We start from the raw sequence: 19,305 nt of genomic DNA on the forward strand, positions 1-19,305 counted from the left end.
TGAATCAATGATAAGAGTTTTTAATGCTAATACATTGATGAAATTTGCATTGAGATTTACACATGAATGGTTGTAATCACCATCAGCCATTTAATGGAAGATTCTTAAAGACTAAGATATATCTGTTCATTTTGACAGCATGTTTTCATTTCAGAGTCACTGCCTGAAGGAATGTGTTGGCTTTAGTTGCACAGAAACTTAAAGACACTTGATGCACTTTGGGAAACGCCTACATTCTCTGGTGGCATGTGCCGTTTTGCATGTACGCGTTTGTTTGACGTGCCTGCGGTTCTGTTCCCTGGCCCTGGTAAGGACGTTGTTACTGTCTGAGTTGATGCCAGGATAAGACCTAGAAAGCACACATGTCCCAGAAAAGTCTTTAGCTTGTTTTTAGGACCACTGAGTGGCCAAAATTAAATTGGAGACTGGTGACTTCTCGTGGGCCTTATCCTTGAATACACTACACAACAAATTTTTAATGAAAAGCATTCCATTGATTAATGGCATTTTATATGTAAAATGTCATTGCATTTTTGTATCAAAATGGAAATAGATTTAAGGTTTGTGCATGTTAACCATCTGTATAAATAGTAATTACAGATCTAATTTTCCTTTATAAACATATCTAAGCTTATATAGTAAAAATAAAAGCTCAAAACTACTTTATCTTGTTTTTTTAATCTTCACGTTTGACTTTCTACTGTAAGATGTTAACATGTTTACTTGAAATGCATTTACAACTCATCTGTATGGTTTTTGTGCGATATAAATCTTGAGTAATAACTCAGTGAAGAATTAGGCAGGGAAGGCGGAGAAGACGGAGTGTTGCGCATGCGCGACACCGCTCTAAAAATACAGACGCGTGTAGAGTTTGCTGATGTGTGTCTGCTTCTCAGTTTCCGTCTCTCGGCCGCCACGCCTCCCTTCTAGAGCACAGATTCCTTAAATCCTGAAGAGCGCCTTCACTACCAACACACTTCTGTATCTGAGACTAACTGATTACCAACATGCGCTGCAAAACGAGTTATTGTCTACCGTACTCCCCTGGATCATCTCCTACATATTCTGCGAGACTAATATCATACAGAGCACGATGCAGGTAAATGTTATGATTTAATTAAATCGCGCAGTGCTTTGTATTTTCTATAGGTTGACTCTGAGCTATTGCTTTGGCGCCTGATGTGCTTGTGCTTTGTGTGGCTTTTCCGAAAAGACGCTTAGTTTTAATGTGTATCTATGTAAAAGAACATGTGATATCATTATTATTATTATTATTATTATAGTAAAAGATTTGTAAATGTGAGGTTTATTGCGGAATGATCCCAGAACATGGATGTCACGTACACAGCGTCTCCAGCGCGAACACATAAGTTCATGAATATGAACATAAACCTTGTATGAAAAAAGTGCTGGTTGTACGCTTATGCTAAAACACTTATGCATTATTATTAGTTTATATTAAAGCCTTGATGAATTTGAACGTGCGTTAGACATCCAAGTCTTTCACGCAGCGATACTGCTTTTAAAACGAGCTGGATGGAATAAAACGGAACTCGACGGTCTCGAGATGAGTTTTAAACTTGTCTTAAAAACGCAATGCTTATGACATGGTATCGATCTGAAGCGCGTCTTCATTGATAATTATTATTATTATTATTATTGCGCAGATTGTAAGCAAGAACACGTGCGAACGGCAACAATATTGAACAATGCTGCAACTTTTTTTTTTTAAATTCTGTCAGTCTTTGGTTTTGTTAATAATGGTTAATCCAGCATCAACAGATATTTTACTTGTATGTAATTTACATGTATTACATGTATACATCACCTTTTTTTTCTTCTTTTTTTAACCATTCTTTTACCATGCAATTGTATCATACCTTCCTAACGTGATTATTTATGCTCAAATTCTGAATATATCTCCGGATGGGTAATAGAATATAATATTGACAGGTAATGAAAGTGGAGTATGTGTGCATATCTGATCATATCTGATGTTTATCTTGTAGCATGGAATGTATGATTTTATAGGATATGTGCTGATAAGCACAACAAGGAAATGTTATCTAAATTTACAATTCTGAGGTATTGCACACGAACAGTTGGCACTTCGTAAGAAGTGTGATTCAACTGATACGATGTAACGTGCCTGACAGAACTTGAATATGAGCTTCCCAATGTAAACTCCTTTCTTTCTTTCTTTTTTCCTGCAGTGCCTCTGGCGCCAGTGTCGTGGCCATTGATAATAAAATAGAGCAAGCTATGGTGAGTATTTTAATTCTTTCTTTAAAATAGGGGATTGGGGCATAAAGGAAAGAAATATCAGGTGATATTGATTACTTGATAATTACTTGATTTCATTATAAATAGAACATTATTGAAAAGAAAGCCTTAAAGCAATTTGGAGTAATCTTTTATTACTATTTTATAAAAAATACTTAAACAAAAATGCTTATTTAAAAATATATATATATATTTACAAAAAAAAAAGTTAGCAAAATCAGTCGTGGTGCAACCAACATACTGAAAAACGTAGGAAATGATAATCTATGACCCCCGCAGACCCTCATGACTATATTGTGAAGTTCAATAAATCTCAGATAGTTTGACCTTTTTATGATAAGGCAAGGTTAGTTCAGGTTCTAACGTCATGTGGTGCGACTCCTCAAAATGTAGTGATATTTACGAATGAATTATTCACGACATTTGTAATCGATTCATTTTAAAAACCTGTTGAATTTTATGGTTATGCCACATGATATTTTTAGATTCATGATAATGGCATATAAGTTTTTCAAATCCACATGAAACTAGCATGAGTACATTTCTAAGAGCTTGCATTTGAAACGTGTAACTAATCATGGTCCTGCTCTTGTCTTCAGGATCTTGTGAAAAGCCATTTAATGTACGCTGTGCGCGAGGAAGTGGAGGTCTTGAAAGAGCAGATCAAGGAGCTCTATGAGAGGAACTCTGTTCTGGAGAGGGAAAACGCAGTATTAAAATCCCTGGCCAACACTGAGCAGTTGACTCAGCTCACCTCTCAGATCAACATCCCCGGAAGCACTTCTCCCCAACAGATGCCAGCGAACTCAATCCTACAGGAAGGGAGCGAACTCGTGGCCTTGCCCCCACAACCCAACGTGTCCACAGCGTGAAGACCTTTCGACGTGGGATTCTGTAGACTTGCATAAAAACAAAACAAATCTGCAAAGGAGATTTTCGTTTCCAGTCTTGTTTGCCACTTGCGGAGAGCCATGCTTTGATTATCCGTGCTGCTTGGCTTTCCCGGTATTAGACAATCATTTTTGGGAGAAGCAAACTTCGTTGGAGGGTAACTACCTTGGAAAACTGGGATATTGGTGTTTTCCAGAGCCGACATACATGATTAAATCCTTTTTGTCTGTTTAGTTTTACTGTTTGCATATATTTATTAGAGGGCTGCTATTTTCATAATGTAAATGAACAATGTAACAGAGGTCTATTATATATAGAAACTTTCTTTGGGTTTCTGAAATGTAAAATAAGTTTTAGGCAATAATGTCCCCATGGCACAGTTCCAACACTAAAGGTGATTCAACAACGTCGCTGATGCACAGTCCTGTATAGTTGAGTTGGTTTGGGGTTGAATGTACATGTGTATAGATTGTAAAGTATTATAAGTATAGCCAGTTGTACAGGTGAGCACCAGTTATCAAGTATTTTTCTTTTGAATTTTATTAAGTATACTTGCTATACTTTCCCTAAGTACTTACATTTTTTTGGTTGTCAATTCTGACACGTTCTTTATTTTAAAATCTGGGATGGGGGGAAGAAGCTGTGAATTTGATTATACAACATATTTTGTAACCAAAGAAGAAAAACTGTGTACATTTGTTTTGTATCGCACATTTTCTTGCTCGCTCGCTCGCGTTTTTATTTTTACTTTGTCACATCAAACAATCCTTTGTTGCTGATAAGCATGTTCTGCACGATCTATCAGACCATTTTCTTACCTCATGTTTTGTCTTTTATTCAATATAATAACTTAAGCAGTCTGTGAACGATGTTTGGTCTCTTGGAGGAAAAGTCCCTGTAATGCGCAAACAAAAAATGAGCCATCTGTTTTCATTTGCATGGTGTTGTAAAACTTGATATACAGATAAATGTTTATTACATTGCAGAAAATGTACAAAATAAATTACGAATTATATTCCCAGGTGTAGTTTACACTGATTACTATTCTTTCAAAGAATGATAAAATTGTCATCATAAAAAATAAAAGCCGCAAAAGTGTTTGCAGTTCACAGAAGTCATTTAATGTCATTTACGTATAAGGCATGTCCTGTTTGTGCCTCATGCACTATGGATATAGTGACCTGGTTTATTTTATTTTTTTGCTCAGTTTGAGCCAAACAGAAATATTGTACAATTAATGTACATCGGTCTGAACTTTTTAGGTTTGCTTGTTTGTCTTTTTCTTTTCTTTTTTGTTGAAGGAAATGTAGTATACAAGCAAAATGTATTGTACTTGATCACTGAGCCTTTGATAATATCTTAAAAATACCCTTGTAATGTGCTGTTTTGAAACGTTTAGTTTTCTGTCAGAAATAAATTACTGTTCCATTGAGAACTAGACCATTTTAAATGTTTTCTACTATTCTTGTGCAGCACACACACAGACACAGAACAAACATTTACAAGCCAACCAAAAAGGATTTAATCATAAGAATGTTTGTCCTGCATGATGTTAGACTTTGGTTGTAATAATGAGCATATTAACTGACATGAATTGCTAACTTTTTAAAGATGCGTTTCTCTCTCCCACACACACACAACATAGATATTTACATGCAGACATGGCATAGACGTGTATTGTTTAAAATTATCAATTAACACGAAAAGTACAGATCAAGTAGAAGAGGTATCTCGCATGTTTTGCTGTGTCACGCACAGCATGATGACCGCGTTTTTAAAAATAAAAATGCGGCCACTTAACCACCTCGGTGGGCATTATTTTCTAATAATTTAACGGCCCGCCGTCAATTATTAAGCTGGCTTGAAAAAGCAAACTTACTGAACAACTACTTATGCTGATTATTATTATTCTAAATTTCTAAATGCTGCTACTCCTAGACTGTTAAAGCTACAACCACCAAACTCAGACTAGACCTTCAAACTGTCATCTATCCAAAACTACTAAACAAACCATTTCAAACTGATAAGCTTTCAAACGTTCAAAACTGTTTCAAACTTTCTGGACCGGCTTTTTCAAGCAAACTTAAAGTTCGTCTTCAAACTTTTTTATCTAGTTCCTTACTTATATTAGATTAGATGAGATTTTAATGTTGTTCACGGTTGCCACAGCTTGCACAATACTACCATAAAATTTACCTTCAAAGAGAAATGGAAATATCATGCCCTTGGCTCTAACTGTCAATTCAATGGGCCTTAAAATGTCTTAATTTTAAATGTCTGTCTGTAACGGCTTGACATGACACGCATGCAGAGAGCTCATGAAATATCTCCTCTAGTTCTCCGTGTACTGGGGCCCATTTTGATAAGGAGGTTCAAGAAGTCAACTCTCAAGGAGACTTAACTTAGACTTATTATTAAACACTCCTTAGACTCTTTACTTCCACTTTTAGAACATTTCCTTTATTTTTATTGAAAATATATGCCTTTCTGATGTGATCTGTGATGGAAAAAGAGTGAGTTTGGCAAAAGGCGGACTCGTACCCGGTCAGTTCTACGGACCTTACGCACTACTGCATACACCCTCCTTTCTAAAACGGGCCTCGGAAGTCACTGACATAACACGTTTACCACTATTTAGAAAATATTGTTGAACAGCGCCACCGTGTGGCCAAGACGTGTAAGATCACATAATGCCGAATACAATTGCAGATTTGGTCTTTTTCGCTCAAGCTGTCAATAAATGGAAAGTTTAAAAATATGAGGCAAGTATCAACTTGTTTGAGCAACTGTTGAGAACGAGAACTTTGAAAAATTAACAATAGAGTTACAAGTTGAAAAAATGAAAACCATTACTATTACATTACTATTTTTAACTAAATTAAAACAAATTTTTAGAAATAATACATTTTAAAAGTTATTACAGGAGATAAAATATGGCTTCCACATAGAAGAATATTGTATTAGCTTATAGTAGGGCTGTCAAATCGAATAATCGCATCTAACATAAATGTTTGTGTTTATTGTGTTTATAATGTATGTGTGTGTGTGTGTGTGTATATATATATATATATATATATATATATATATATATATATATATATATATATATATATATATATATATATATATATATATATATATATATCATCACCTTGGAATTATAAGTTTTTATCTGACATTTTTGTCAAAATTGAGTTATTCACATATTCTTATTCTATGACAACGTGTTTACATTATGTGATGTTTATTTAAGTTGTATACATTTTGGGAATTTTTTTTTTTTTTTTTTTTTTTTTTTTTTGCAAATAAAAAGGTTCTATCTGGAGTAGGGAATCCAAAAACTTTGAAGCTCAATATCTCAAAACTGCTCAGAATGCAGATAGAACCTCATAATTCAAAGTGGCAATATATGTAAACACACACACACACACACACACACACACACACACACACACACACACACACACACACACACACACACACACACACACACACACACACACATGGTGTTGGCAGCATTATGTTGTGAATTATAATAAATGAGTTAAAATCAAATTATGAAATAAAAAAAAAATAATAATATAAAAATAACAACTGTACCTGCAATTGTCGCCTTAAAGAGCTACTTCTACCTAATTTAACCCATTAAAATGAGTTTTGTTGATATAAATGAATGTTAAAGATGTTAAAGAATATTTTTAACTTGAAAAAAAACAATTAATATATATGTTACCATTTTTACGTTGCTATTTTGTTCCAGTGTTGTTGGTTGTGGTTGGCAATTTTCCATCTTTAATATTTTATCTAATATATGAAGACTATGAAGACAGATATTATGCGTTGTACTGCAGGAATGGCCAAGATAGTGCATATGCTTTTAATTAATAAAATCCTGCATTTCACTTTTATTTTAAAAAGATGTTCTACTTCCGCTATTTCAAGAATGCTCATCCGGTTAGAGCGCTTATCTCTGACTTCACATCCGTCTATCTTGTTATGGTACGGGACGCCCAGTGGAAACACCTACTACCTGTCCAGACACTTTCTGTGTTTAAATCTGATCTAAACTCCAAATCAAGCAGTTACCTGGGGTGGAGATGGAAATATCCATGGAGGCGGAAGATGGAGAGCGCAGGTAAATAAAAAGGATGAATATGTACAGCAGTCCTGAGTTTGACAGCTAGAATCACAGCTTTAGATTTTTTGATTATTGTGCTTAATTTTAGCACCTGCTTAATTGTGCGTAATTTTAGCACCTCATACTCTTGTATATATATTTAAGTACATTTAACTGATGTATGTGAAATAACCATCTTGTTTGCTGAGAAAGATATCGATTGTAGCTTTGATATTTAGCTAGCCGGCTAGTGGAATTGTAAATCCTACTATGGTAAAGACTTTCCTCATGAATATTAATTACATCACGGGACGTTTTTTATCAATGCTATCATCTGATTGGCTTAACGGTGGATATTAGTAAGTGGCGGCAGTCAGTTCTTCAGAATCAACCAATAGGAGACCAGGGGCTTCCGGAAGGGTTCGACTGTGACGTAATTAATATTAATGAGAGGCAGAGACCCTTGTCATAGTGCGCCACAGCATACTGTGTTCTAGCAGATTTCATCCTACAGATCGACTTAAAAACAACAAATGACAACAGTCTTGTGACACGTTCACATGTAGCTGTTAAATAGCAGACGTAAACGCGAAATTTTATTTTAAGTAAGTTATTTCCCCGACAGCCCTCCAAACTCACAAGCATAAAATGACATAAACAGAAACTCTTGCTCTGTCATAACGCAGTGTAATGGCCTGACGAAACATTTAAATAAAGACGTACACTTCAGAAGACTTTTAAAAAGAATACCTATGGAAATAATGTATTTTAAAAGAATGTACTTAAGTGCGAACTGAATATTTTCTGACACTCGCATGTTCATTGCAATTAAATGAAAATGTATTCTAGTTTAAATTCTATTAAATGCAATTAGTTGAACTTAAGAGTGTTTTTTGACCCACGTAAGAAGGATTTAAGTACATTTTTATATTTAATTTCTTACTTTGAAATAAGCTGCCTTTGCCACAGAAAGATTTTACCCTCACTGGCAAGCATGTATGGTAAACTAAGATATACTTTAATTAACTAAATGTAATGTCGAATAACACTACAGTTAAAATCACAATCAAGTACTTAGTAGTCAACATATGAAATAAGTGTACTTCTGACATGACAAAACATCATTAAAATATGATTTAAAATTTAAAGTAAAACTTTTAATTTTATATAACAAATTTTCACTTCTTAAAAGTGTTAAATAAATAATATATTTGTAAGATCTTAAGTGCACTTCTTTTTCACAAGAGGAGAAACACTCTTGTGGCAATAATAGTGCAGTTTGAGGCTCTCTATGTGTTATAAATATGTTGTAGCAATTTACATATGTGTCCTTTCAGATGGGAACACTGGAAACTTCTGTCTAATCTTAAGACGACTGTTGAAGGGCTGCTGTCGACCAACAACCCTAATGTTTGGTCCCGCTATGGGGGTCTTCAGCGCCTGCATAAGGACATGAACAACATCCTGGGCCATGGCCTCAGACACGAACAGGTGTGGAAAAACAAGATAAAAATGTCTTTGTGTTCAATGAAAGTACCCGGGATCCACTGCAGGAACCCAAGGAATATGTCCTAAACAACAGCCTCATTGATAAGGAGCTATTAGACATAAATAGCCTCTGTGGCTGATCAAGCGAGGAAGAATATGTTTTTAAGTTTTGTTACTTTTTTTTTGTCAGGAGAAGAGAAATGGCACCTGTGAAGAATATTGTATTAGTAATTGTATTGTAATTTCACTAGTTTTTATTTATTTGAAGTCAGCATGAAATGGGAATTCACTGTATCTGTTTTCCAAATGCATATTATTGATCTTATTGTGAATAATTCATCCATAATATTTTTTAAGTCTGCATGAAACGGAAGTTGCGATAGTCCTTTCTTACCCATTGTGATGTATATCCAAGTGAAACGGCTTCTCAAACAAGAACAAATGTTGGGTGGTGCTTGATTTTGTTTTGATTGGATGCTTGTAGTTTGCTATTGGTGGATCTCATGTGAGTGATGGGTTGCTCCGCCCTCGTCATCAGAGAACAGGAGATGTTGCTGCAAGAGGGAGGGGAAGTTTTTTGATTAAAGATGATGAGGCATATGAATTTAAACAAAAAACAATGATGTGCACAGATAAATCATCTATAATAAACACTGCAGTATTTCACAAAAATGTCGGTTTTGATTTCATGGTGACTTTAATCAAAATCTCATGACCAGATCTTCCAGTGAAACTGCTGCTACTTCTGTTTGATCACGACTTGAATTTAAAATTTTATTTTTATTTTTTTATTGTTCTTTTGTTAGTATTACCAATACAATAATATGTAATATATATAATTTAATTTAATTAATTTATTTTTTTAACTTCTGCCTTTGGTTTACAGCCAATCAAAACTCTGCCATTTAACTTGAAATTTAAAATGAACTAAAAATAATTTTCTTTGTAACTTAGTTCTTATAACTAGTTTTCATTGCTTTTTTAAAATTGCATTGTTTTTTTGTTTGTTTGTCTTTATAATAGTTTTGTTAATAACAGCTTTGATTTGCATGAACACAAGTGCTCAAATACATTTTTTAACGCATGAATCATTACACTGTGGTACAAGATCTAACTTGGTTATTTTGTTTTGCAGATTTACTATAAACAGAAAGACTATTGGCGTTTCGTGTGGTGTGTGCGGTATCTCTGTCCTCATCTAGCTCGTCATGTAGAACAGGTATTTGTCAATCCAATGAATATTTCCCACTTGTTAGTGCACCTAAAGGATCTTCACTGAGAATGGACTCTTTTTCTGTGCAGTTCAGTCAGTTGGAGCCAGTGTTGAGCAGTGGCGTTCAGTGCATCGGCGAGGGTTATAAAGCCGAGCGTTGGCTTTTACACAGTCTCCAAGGTCACATCTTATCTGCTCAGCTCAAACCACTACTGCAGCATAAGACAAACACACAGAAATATTACAATGGTATCTCAGCATCCACCAAACATTTGGCACCATCACTTGTGCACACATGGTTTGGTTATGATGATAGCACTGATTGTCACCTTCTGTAGATGGGGCCTTCCTGTTGAGTGAACCACACGTGTCTGCCATGTTCCAGTGTCTGGAGGCTGTGGAGCAGAATAACCCTCGGCTGCTGGCTCTCATAGACACCGTCAGGGTCAGACATTTTACATTCTTTTAATCAAAGGCATGTGCATCTAGAGCAGTGGTTCCTAAACTTTTTACAGTGACACACCCCCTGAGGGAATTAACATCCTTCTCTCTTCCACTTAGACTGCAGTCACACCTTTTCCATTAAGGGACAATGTTTGCCCCCTTAAATGGATTTTTCAGTGCGTTTTTTATGTTTGGCAAAGTTTTTCTAAACTTAAATGTATGTCATGTTTTATGTCACATACTTAAAATTCCATTCATTTAATTAATAAAATAATAAATAAAGCAGTAAGTTAAACTATTTCAATCAAGTGAAATCAGTATCAACAACAAAGAAGATTAATGTATTTTCTTGTCTTTATTGAACACATTTTCCTACCAGGGATGGAAACTCATGTCTGAGAATAAGTCACCCTTAAGTCACAAATCAATACTGACTCAACTTGTAAACAATTGACTTGAGACTTGAGAGAAGGAAAAACAGTGTAATTGTAAGATGTTAAATGTATGTACGCTATAATACAGCAACGATTGAGAGTCCAGGACACCTTTTTTATTTTTTTATTTTTTGCACTGACAAACATGAGATTCTGCAACATAAAATATAACTTTCCTTGAGCAAACTAACAATGTTTTTGAATATCATCCACTAGTAGGAATGAATTTGGGTAACACTTTATTTTAATGTGGTGTAGTTACATGTTACTAAATGTACTTACTATAGTAATAACAGTAAGCAATGTTAAACTAACCCTAAACCAAACCATAACTCTAACTGTATCTCTATAGTGAGTACATGTAGTTAATTATTATTACTCTGTACTTATGTAAGTACAATGTAGCTACGTCACCTTAAAATAAACTGTAACCTGAATTAGTTTAGATTTATGGAGGTCAAAGTCCATAGAAAGCTTTAATAATAAGCGGATAAAGATTTAATAATATGAGTTCCTCAGAAGTATTTATACCAGATTACAGTTCCCTTCAGAAAGCTGTATTATGAAATGTGTATTTGTAGGATAATAGTAGTCAGTGTTTGTGTTTGCTTAATAGGAAAGGTTCCATGATCTCGCACGCCTTGTTTTTATCTCATTGATTTGAATGTCTGGCACAAATTCCTCTTTTCACATAGCTTTCATTGATTTATCCAGTAAACATCTTTCCTATCAGAAACAGTTGATGTTAGATCAATGTGTCCAAAAAGAAATTAAAAGTCATTTTGAGAAAAAGAAAACACTTCAGACAGGAAGCTTTTTGTATACCAGCATCCGTTTATCACATTTTATGTTTATTGAGAACTACTTTGAGGATTTTTTTGAGGTTTTGAGCTTATTATTGGTATAATGCATTCTCAGTGTTGCCAGAAGGGGCGCCATGTCCGTATGAGTGCAATGTTTCTTCTTCTACAGTCAGATTTGTCTTTCAGCTAAAATACTGTATTGTGAGCGCAACAGTATGAAGAGAATTATGCTGAGCCAGTTAGTTCAAGTTAGTTAAACTGTCAACATGTTTATAGCTAGCTAACTGCATAACGTATGCAGTTGATCAAGAGGTCATTTTAGCCCCTGCTGGTACATACCATAAATACACCATCTTACTTCAATTTTAGTTAGTTAAACTTTCAACATGTTATAGCTAGCTAGCTAGTTAGTTGAATAACATCGAGTTTTTAAAGGAGTTTTGGTTTGGTTGGTTAGCATAGCCCATTTAACCCCTGCTGGTTGATATCATAACTACACCATATTACTACAATTTATGTTAGTTAAACTGTTGACATGTTTATAACTAGCTAGCTTACTAGATGTATATCATCCAATTGTTCAAGGGATCTTGGTTTGTCTGGTTACCCTTTTGGCCCCTGCTTGTACAGTGCTCAGCATAAATGAGTATACCCCCTTTGAAAAGTAATATTTTAAACAATTATCTCAATGAACACAAAAAACAATTTCCAAAATGTTGACAAGACTAAGTTTAATATAACATCTGTTTAACTTATAACATGAAAGTAAGGTAAATAATATAAATTAGATTACACATTTTTCAGTTTTACTCAAATTAGGGTGATGCAAAAATAAGTACACCCCACAACAAAAACTACTACATCTAGTATTTTGTATGGCCTCCATGATTTATAATGACAGCACCAAGTCTTCTAGGCATGGAATGAACAAGTTGGCAACATTTTGCAATATCTATCTTTTTCCATTCTTCAAGATTGACCTCTTTTAGAGACTGGATGCCGGATGGACTTGGGTTCAGATCAGGAGCCACTGAATCACTTTCACCCTGTTCTTCTTCAGTAATCCAACAGTGGTCTTAGATGTGTGTTAGGATCATTGTCATGTTGGAAAAGTGCACAACGACCAATGGCACAGAGTGATGGTAGCATCTTCTCTTTCAGTATAGAGCAGTACATCTGTGAATTCATGATGCCATCAATGAAAAGCAGCTCCTCGACACCAGCAGCACTCATGCAGCCCCACATAAGGACACTGCCACCACCATGTTTCACTGTAGGCACCATGCATTTTACTTTGTGTTCCTCACCTTTGCGATGCCATACTGTCTTGAAGCCATCAGTTTCAAAAACATTTATCTTGGTCTCATCACTCCAGAGTCCCAGTAGTCTTCATCTTTGTCAGCATGGGCCCTGGCAAACTCTTGGCGGGCTTTAGGAAAGGCTTCTTTCATGGATGGCACCCATGCATGCCATTCCTCTGCAGTGTACGCTGTATTGTGTCACGGGAAATAGTCACCCCAGTTTGGTTTTCTACTTCTTTAGATAACTGCAGTGAACTTGCATGCCGATTTTCTTCAAGCCTTCTCATCAGAAGACGCTCCTGTTGAGGTGTTAACTTCCGTGGACGACCTGGACGTCTCTGTGAGATGGTTGCAGTTCCATCTTTTTAAAATTTTTGTACCACTTTTGCTACAGTATTCTGACTGATAAGTAAAGCTTTGCTGATCTTCTTGTAGCCTTCACCTTTCTGGTGTAAAGAAATTATTTTCTTTCTCAGGTCTTGTTACATTTCTCTTCCATGTGGTGCCATTGCTGACAGCATGAAATGGGAAGGGGTTTTAACACCCTTTTATAGTCAACTGTCCACTGGACACTTGTGTAATGAATAATTAGACTCACCTGTTGTTGAATTCTTGTTAAATTAGACATTTGTAGTCTAAAATTTAGCTTTGCTCCAGAGACTTTCAGTGGGGTGTACTAATTTTTGCATCACCCTAATTTGAGTAAAACTGAAAATTTTGTTCTCTAAGTTATATTATTACCTTACTTTTATGTTTATAAGTTAAACAGATGTTATATTAAACTTAGTCTTGTCAACATTTTGGAAATTGTTTTTGTGTTCATTGAGATATTGTTTAAAATGTTACTTTTCAAAGGGGGTGTCCTCATTTACGCTGAGCACTGTAGATACCATAACAGCACCATCTTTCTTCATTGTCAGACATTCAAATAGCCATGCATTTCTACATTCATATATATTTTTTATATCTTCTGTCTGTTGTGTTTCTCAAGCTTTCACATTTGAAAGAGTCTCCGTTGGGCTTGCTGAAAAGTCAGAGTTTGTGTATGCTGCCTGGGGCCGCAGGTAGCTGGAGGCCAGCGGACAGCTCTCAGTCCCAGAGGCTCACCACCTCCCAGAGCTGCCTTACAGAGATTCCCAACACCCCCCACTCCAAGAGCAGCTCAGGTCAGCAGATTTCAGAGCCAGAACAACAGGCCGCTCTGTGGCTCCATTACCACACTAAATGCTTGCCTTGTTTACACATAAAATGTCCTAGAAAACAGTATGTTGTTTGGTTAGAAAACTGGGGATGGAAGGTGGGCTGTTAGCAATGCTTGCAGTGAAGAAATGTGACTGTTTCTCAAAATCACAGTGAATCTCTTTGTTTGTCTTTAAGATGTTGCTCCATCCAGCAGTACTCAGGGTGCTCCATGGGTGTGTAGTACAGGAAATCAGGACACAGGAATCCCCCAAATCTCCTTTACTGAGCCTGCCTCGCCCGCTCCGCCTGAGATCCGGGATTGTGTGGAAGCGGATCTGGATGACGGCCCTGAATATCTGGCTATTGGTAATCTGGGGAAGCACAAACGCAGCGACTCGTCCAGCTCCTCTCAAAGCAGTGAACACATGGGGACTCAGGGTGATGCCCAAACTCCTTTGGCCCCGCCCCCACCACGCCGCTGCTCTTTCTCAGAGGCTCCGAGGACTACAGGGCGGAGCTCAAGGGGACACATCCGGTCTCTGTCCGACACGGGCATCACGCAGAAACAGAAAAATGGTGCGTACAAACAGTTGAATTAATTGGGTTCTCGCGAACACATGCCTTGTCCAAAACTAACTATGAGTAGCAAAACTACTAACAAAACAATATTTAATAGTTCACACCAAGGATAGCAACTATAGCAATAACTATCATTCAAATTCTATGAGAATAGCGACATCTATACTAGCTGGTCAGCGATGAAAAATATTGATGGCCAGTCAGAATTCACCTGTACTATAAAGAGCTTCAACATTTAAAGTGATAGACAAGATATAGCATGCACTTATAATAACAAAGCGTTATCATCAGTTGGTCTGGACGCTGATATAGTTATAGTTTTCAATATAGTCATCATAGTTGATTGTTTTTCAAATTTTTGTTTTGTGCTTGAGGAAGACAACAGTTAATCATGTTAAAGTGTCTTCTCCTAAGTAGCATTTTGGAATGTTCATTAAGATAATTAATTTTTAAGAATTATTGAATAATTAGTAAATTGTGTCATCACACAAGTTACTTTGCAGAGGATACTTTACACACAGAAATGACATTATGAAAGTTAAATATGTTGTGAACAGTGTTTCTTGTTTCTTGTTCATTCACTTTAAATTATCCATTTTAAATGATTATCTTGATTTAAATTTCAAAATGGCTTCCCCAACACTGCATGCAAATACAAACGTAAATATAAACACACTAATTGTGTGAGGTTTGAAAATGGATCTCCAAACCTTGCTACTAGCTGTTGTAGCCCTTGTGCTCTTTCGTCTTGCTGTGGATGAGGGTGAAATGCTTCAACTCTATTCTCTCTCTCTTTTTCTTCTCCGTATGTAAAGGAGGGGGTCACAGGAAAATCACCATTATTATCGAGGACCCTGTCGCAGGTTCGCAGTGCTGTGGTGCTGCATCTTGTCCACCCTTCCATTTCTGCCCCCCTTGCATGATTCACTTTTGCCACTTTTTATTTTGATTGTCTTTTTTTCAGCCTTCAGCATTGTTGTTTTTAAGATGTGATGCAACATTCCTGTCCTGTGCCATTCCCTTTTGTTCTTTCGGTGTAGTGAAATTTTACACAGTTGTGCCTTGGAAGTTTTGAATACTTAATTGTCTCTGTTTTCTTAAGTCTTTGCATTTTCTTTTTTTTTTTGACCATTCTGTTATTAATTGGAAACATTCAAGCACTATTTGTTGTAGAGATCTACATTATCACTGGTGTTTATCATCATGGATCAGAACCTGCAACCAGGAAGAAACATTTGTTTGCTTCCTTATCCTATATCACATATTTGTTCATAATTGGTATGATGTTTTTCTGTATTTCCCAGAATCGGTTGCGGCTACACCATGTTCGAAGAGCTGTGGCCCTTTCTCACCCCAGAGCAGCGACAGCAGCACCCACAGTTCTCTTTATATGGAGTCTAGTGAGTGAACATATCATTCATGGGTCAATGACGTGATGTTCTCTATCTATTAATTTATTCAAAAATACATTATATAATATATATAATATAAAATGTAGTTCATGCTTTGTTACCTGAATTAATCAGTTCTGTGATGAGCATGTTTTCATTTGGAAATTAAAAAAATTATTTTGACAATTTTTGGGAGCAAAAAGTAGAAAATATCAGGTTGGTACACCTGTCCTGATATACTGAAGAAAGAATCAAATTTAAAATTATATTTTTATTTTTATTTTGAAAAAACAACAACAAACAACTATGTTACTGTTTTAACACAACTGTGTTACTGCTTATTAATATTTAAAAACTTTTGTCCACCTGATCAGTCATGTTGTGTGACCAAAAAGTCATGCGGTACAACCAACATTTTTAAACTTGCGCATATATGTATATATAATATAATATATGACCTTTTTTTTTCTGAGGGCAAGATTAGTTCAAGTTGTAAAATGTCATGTGGTACAACGGTCCTGATATCATAATGTAGAAAGAATGTGGTACAACCAGAATGCTGACATTCTAAAATTAAAGCTGCAATCAGTGATGAAAGGGCACTCGCACATGGGCTCACCGCCACCCGTTGGCCTTAGGAAAACAGCGAACAGTGGGCGACATGCATGTAAGCGAGTGAATATAGGAGAATTATGCTAAAGTCATTTCAAAGTGCCCCACTTCCTGCTGCCAACAGGTGGCGCTTTGACTGTAACTGAATATTGCCATGTAGATGTCTTCATTCCAGGACTATTATCAAACGTGAAGTTTGGAGCAGACTGGACTTTGAATGTCTGAGTTACAACAACTTCTTGTTTCATGACGTTATTCGCTTACATTAGCACTTAGCCAAGTGTTGCACGATTTAACGTGTTTCTAGTATGTTTGGTACTACGTGGCATATGGAAATGTATTTCTGGGAGTGAATTACAGTGAAAAGCTGGTGGCGCTATGACTAACTGAATATTGTCAAGTAGATTGTTTGAAGTTTGGATTTGTATGCCTGAGTTCCTCTTTCATGGCAAAACATCACACTTTATCAGGCCGCCATGCACACACCCTTCAACGAAAACTCTAGATCTTCACAATTTAACATCGCTAAGGCCTTAAGATTTGACTGACCATATATGATGTGGTTCTGGTTAAATCTCTATTATGAGTTAATCACAGTGTAAAACATAAACTTTCCTGTTGCCTGCAGGTGGCGCTAACAAACAGAGAAGCAAAATCAGATAAACTCCTGACTGCCATGATCATCTAACTGTGTGACGTAAATTCTTCAATATTTTAAATGAAAAATTTCATTAAATTTATTAAAGGATTTTTTTTTTAAATCAATCGCATGCATTAATGCGTTAATGTTGACAGCCCTTAATACCTTTTTTGAAAATTCTGAACACACAACTAAACAAAATAACATGTAATTTACTGGCAGTTCTGACAAAATGTTAATTGCAGCAGTCTTAGAAGTGTTTAATTAAATTGAATGAATTATATATAAAAAAAAATGGTTTGAATGAATGATACAATGACTCATAAATACTCCACTTGTTTTATTAATGGATGAATCAGTGTTTTTGAACGAATCTCATGAATGAAGGATTCAATGACAAATACATTTTTTAACAGTCACACGCACTCGCTATTTCGAAACTTCTGACAGAATGACAGAAATCGAAAAACAGATGAAGTTATGTTTACAAACAAATACTTGCTTGTTTTAAATGAGTGCTGCCTTAAAATGTAGCCAAAAATGGCAAAGTTTTATCTTTTTTAAAAGATCAGCAGAGATTGTGATTTCTCAAGACTACCAGGTCACGGAAAGGATTTTATATAAATCATAGTTTACGGTCATTATGTTCCTTCTGCTCTTATCAGATCTGATCTCCAGATCTACCCCACTGCTGCTGTTGGCACAAGAGACAGTGAAGTTGAAAATGGTTGATTTTAACTATAGTACAACTGCAATTACTAATACATATCGTAGACCTGTGGTTAATTGTAAAGAGAATTTGAGAAATTGTGAATTAAAATCACGCAGTGATAACAAAATACATGCAAATTCATGTTTTTTTTTTCATTTCAAATAAAAAAACGAACATATTCCATATTCCTCATACTGTAGAAAAATTATGAGTGTGATGATTTCTGCTTGTTTCACATCAGACAAATGATTATATATCCCACTAATTAAACTGAAAAAGCACCTTTATATATTTCTTGTATATAGGATCATATGTATCACTTCATAATAACTTGCTGTTAAACCATGTATTGCATAACACACCATTAAAACGGTAATAACAATTAGTTTCATGAAAGAAAATTCCAGAAGAGGAAGTGCGGCTGCTGTTTGTAAAGTTTAATAAGATTGCAATACCAGTATTTTAAAGAGACCAGAAAGAAAATGACAAAAGACAGATTATGACTAGTAAATCATAAAATAGAAAATCAGACAATATAAAAAACGACACCCCTATGAAACTGTCTGAATATATTTACAGTTGATATTGTTAAACAAAATATGTTAAATTACCACAAAACGGGGAAAAATATTTGAATGATGCACAGTTAGAACAAGTATTACAATTACTTGGGGTGAATTTTTATAAGATTTTCAGAACAATATGAAACCAGCATGAATACAAAGAGTACATTTCTAAGAATGTGTTTTTAACATGCTTCCTTATTGCCTTTTTTTTCCCTATCTCATATTTTAGTAATCATAAATTAGATATCATTTGAAAGCTTAAACATTCAAATTTGGGTATATGTGCTATCATGGATATGGTACTTTAAAACCTTTTAGTGGGCTCAATTTTTATGATATCAACTTCAAATTTGGAACACCACTTGGTTAGACATATGGCTTTGATTTTCGATTTTTCGAGTTTTAATTATTTAAATAAAAAATATGCATTTTGTATAAAATATTTTTTTTTTAATTCATTCACAGTAGGTCTGTATTTCTAGTTTAACCTGACAGTTACAGGTTGTTAAACATGCCTTCATGTGTACTTGCAGACAGCAGCCAGTACAACAGCGTCCCGGATGGATTGTTCCGCAGACCGTCTGAGGGTCAGAGTCTGATCAGCTACCTCTCCGAGCAGGACTTCGGCAGCTGTGCTGATCTGGAAAAG

At 35.5% G+C, this 19,305-nt stretch overlaps 2 protein-coding genes across 6 annotated transcripts in view; both read left to right on the forward strand.

Annotated features, from left to right (window-relative positions):
• tsc22d2 (TSC22 domain family 2) overlaps positions 1–4,601 on the forward strand; it is a 32,093-nt gene extending 27,492 nt beyond the window's left edge. The window contains exons 3-4 of one of the 2 annotated variants that reach the window (XM_067395805.1): positions 2,214–2,265; positions 2,883–4,601. In XM_067395805.1, coding sequence (XP_067251906.1) covers positions 2,214–2,265; positions 2,883–3,155 — 325 coding nt within the window. In that variant the 3' untranslated portion in view covers positions 3,156–4,601. The remainder of the gene's footprint in view (positions 1–2,213; positions 2,266–2,882) is intronic. The other variant, XM_067395806.1, reaches the window with a different exon arrangement.
• Positions 4,602–7,173: 2,572 nt separating this feature from the next.
• rubcn (rubicon autophagy regulator) overlaps positions 7,174–19,305 on the forward strand; it is a 34,645-nt gene continuing 22,513 nt past the window's right edge. For all 4 annotated transcript variants that reach the window (XM_067395809.1, XM_067395807.1, XM_067395808.1 and 1 more), the window contains exons 1-9: positions 7,174–7,309; positions 8,629–8,782; positions 9,915–9,998; positions 10,082–10,241; positions 10,331–10,437; positions 13,966–14,140; positions 14,352–14,732; positions 16,040–16,135; positions 19,190–19,305. In XM_067395809.1, coding sequence (XP_067251910.1) covers positions 7,272–7,309; positions 8,629–8,782; positions 9,915–9,998; positions 10,082–10,241; positions 10,331–10,437; positions 13,966–14,140; positions 14,352–14,732; positions 16,040–16,135; positions 19,190–19,305 — 1,311 coding nt within the window. In that variant the 5' untranslated portion in view covers positions 7,174–7,271. The remainder of the gene's footprint in view (positions 7,310–8,628; positions 8,783–9,914; positions 9,999–10,081; positions 10,242–10,330; positions 10,438–13,965; positions 14,141–14,351; positions 14,733–16,039; positions 16,136–19,189) is intronic.

This window comes from Chanodichthys erythropterus, chromosome 10 (assembly GCF_024489055.1).
Source record: "Chanodichthys erythropterus isolate Z2021 chromosome 10, ASM2448905v1, whole genome shotgun sequence".
Classification (NCBI taxonomy): domain Eukaryota; kingdom Metazoa; phylum Chordata; class Actinopteri; order Cypriniformes; family Xenocyprididae; genus Chanodichthys; species Chanodichthys erythropterus.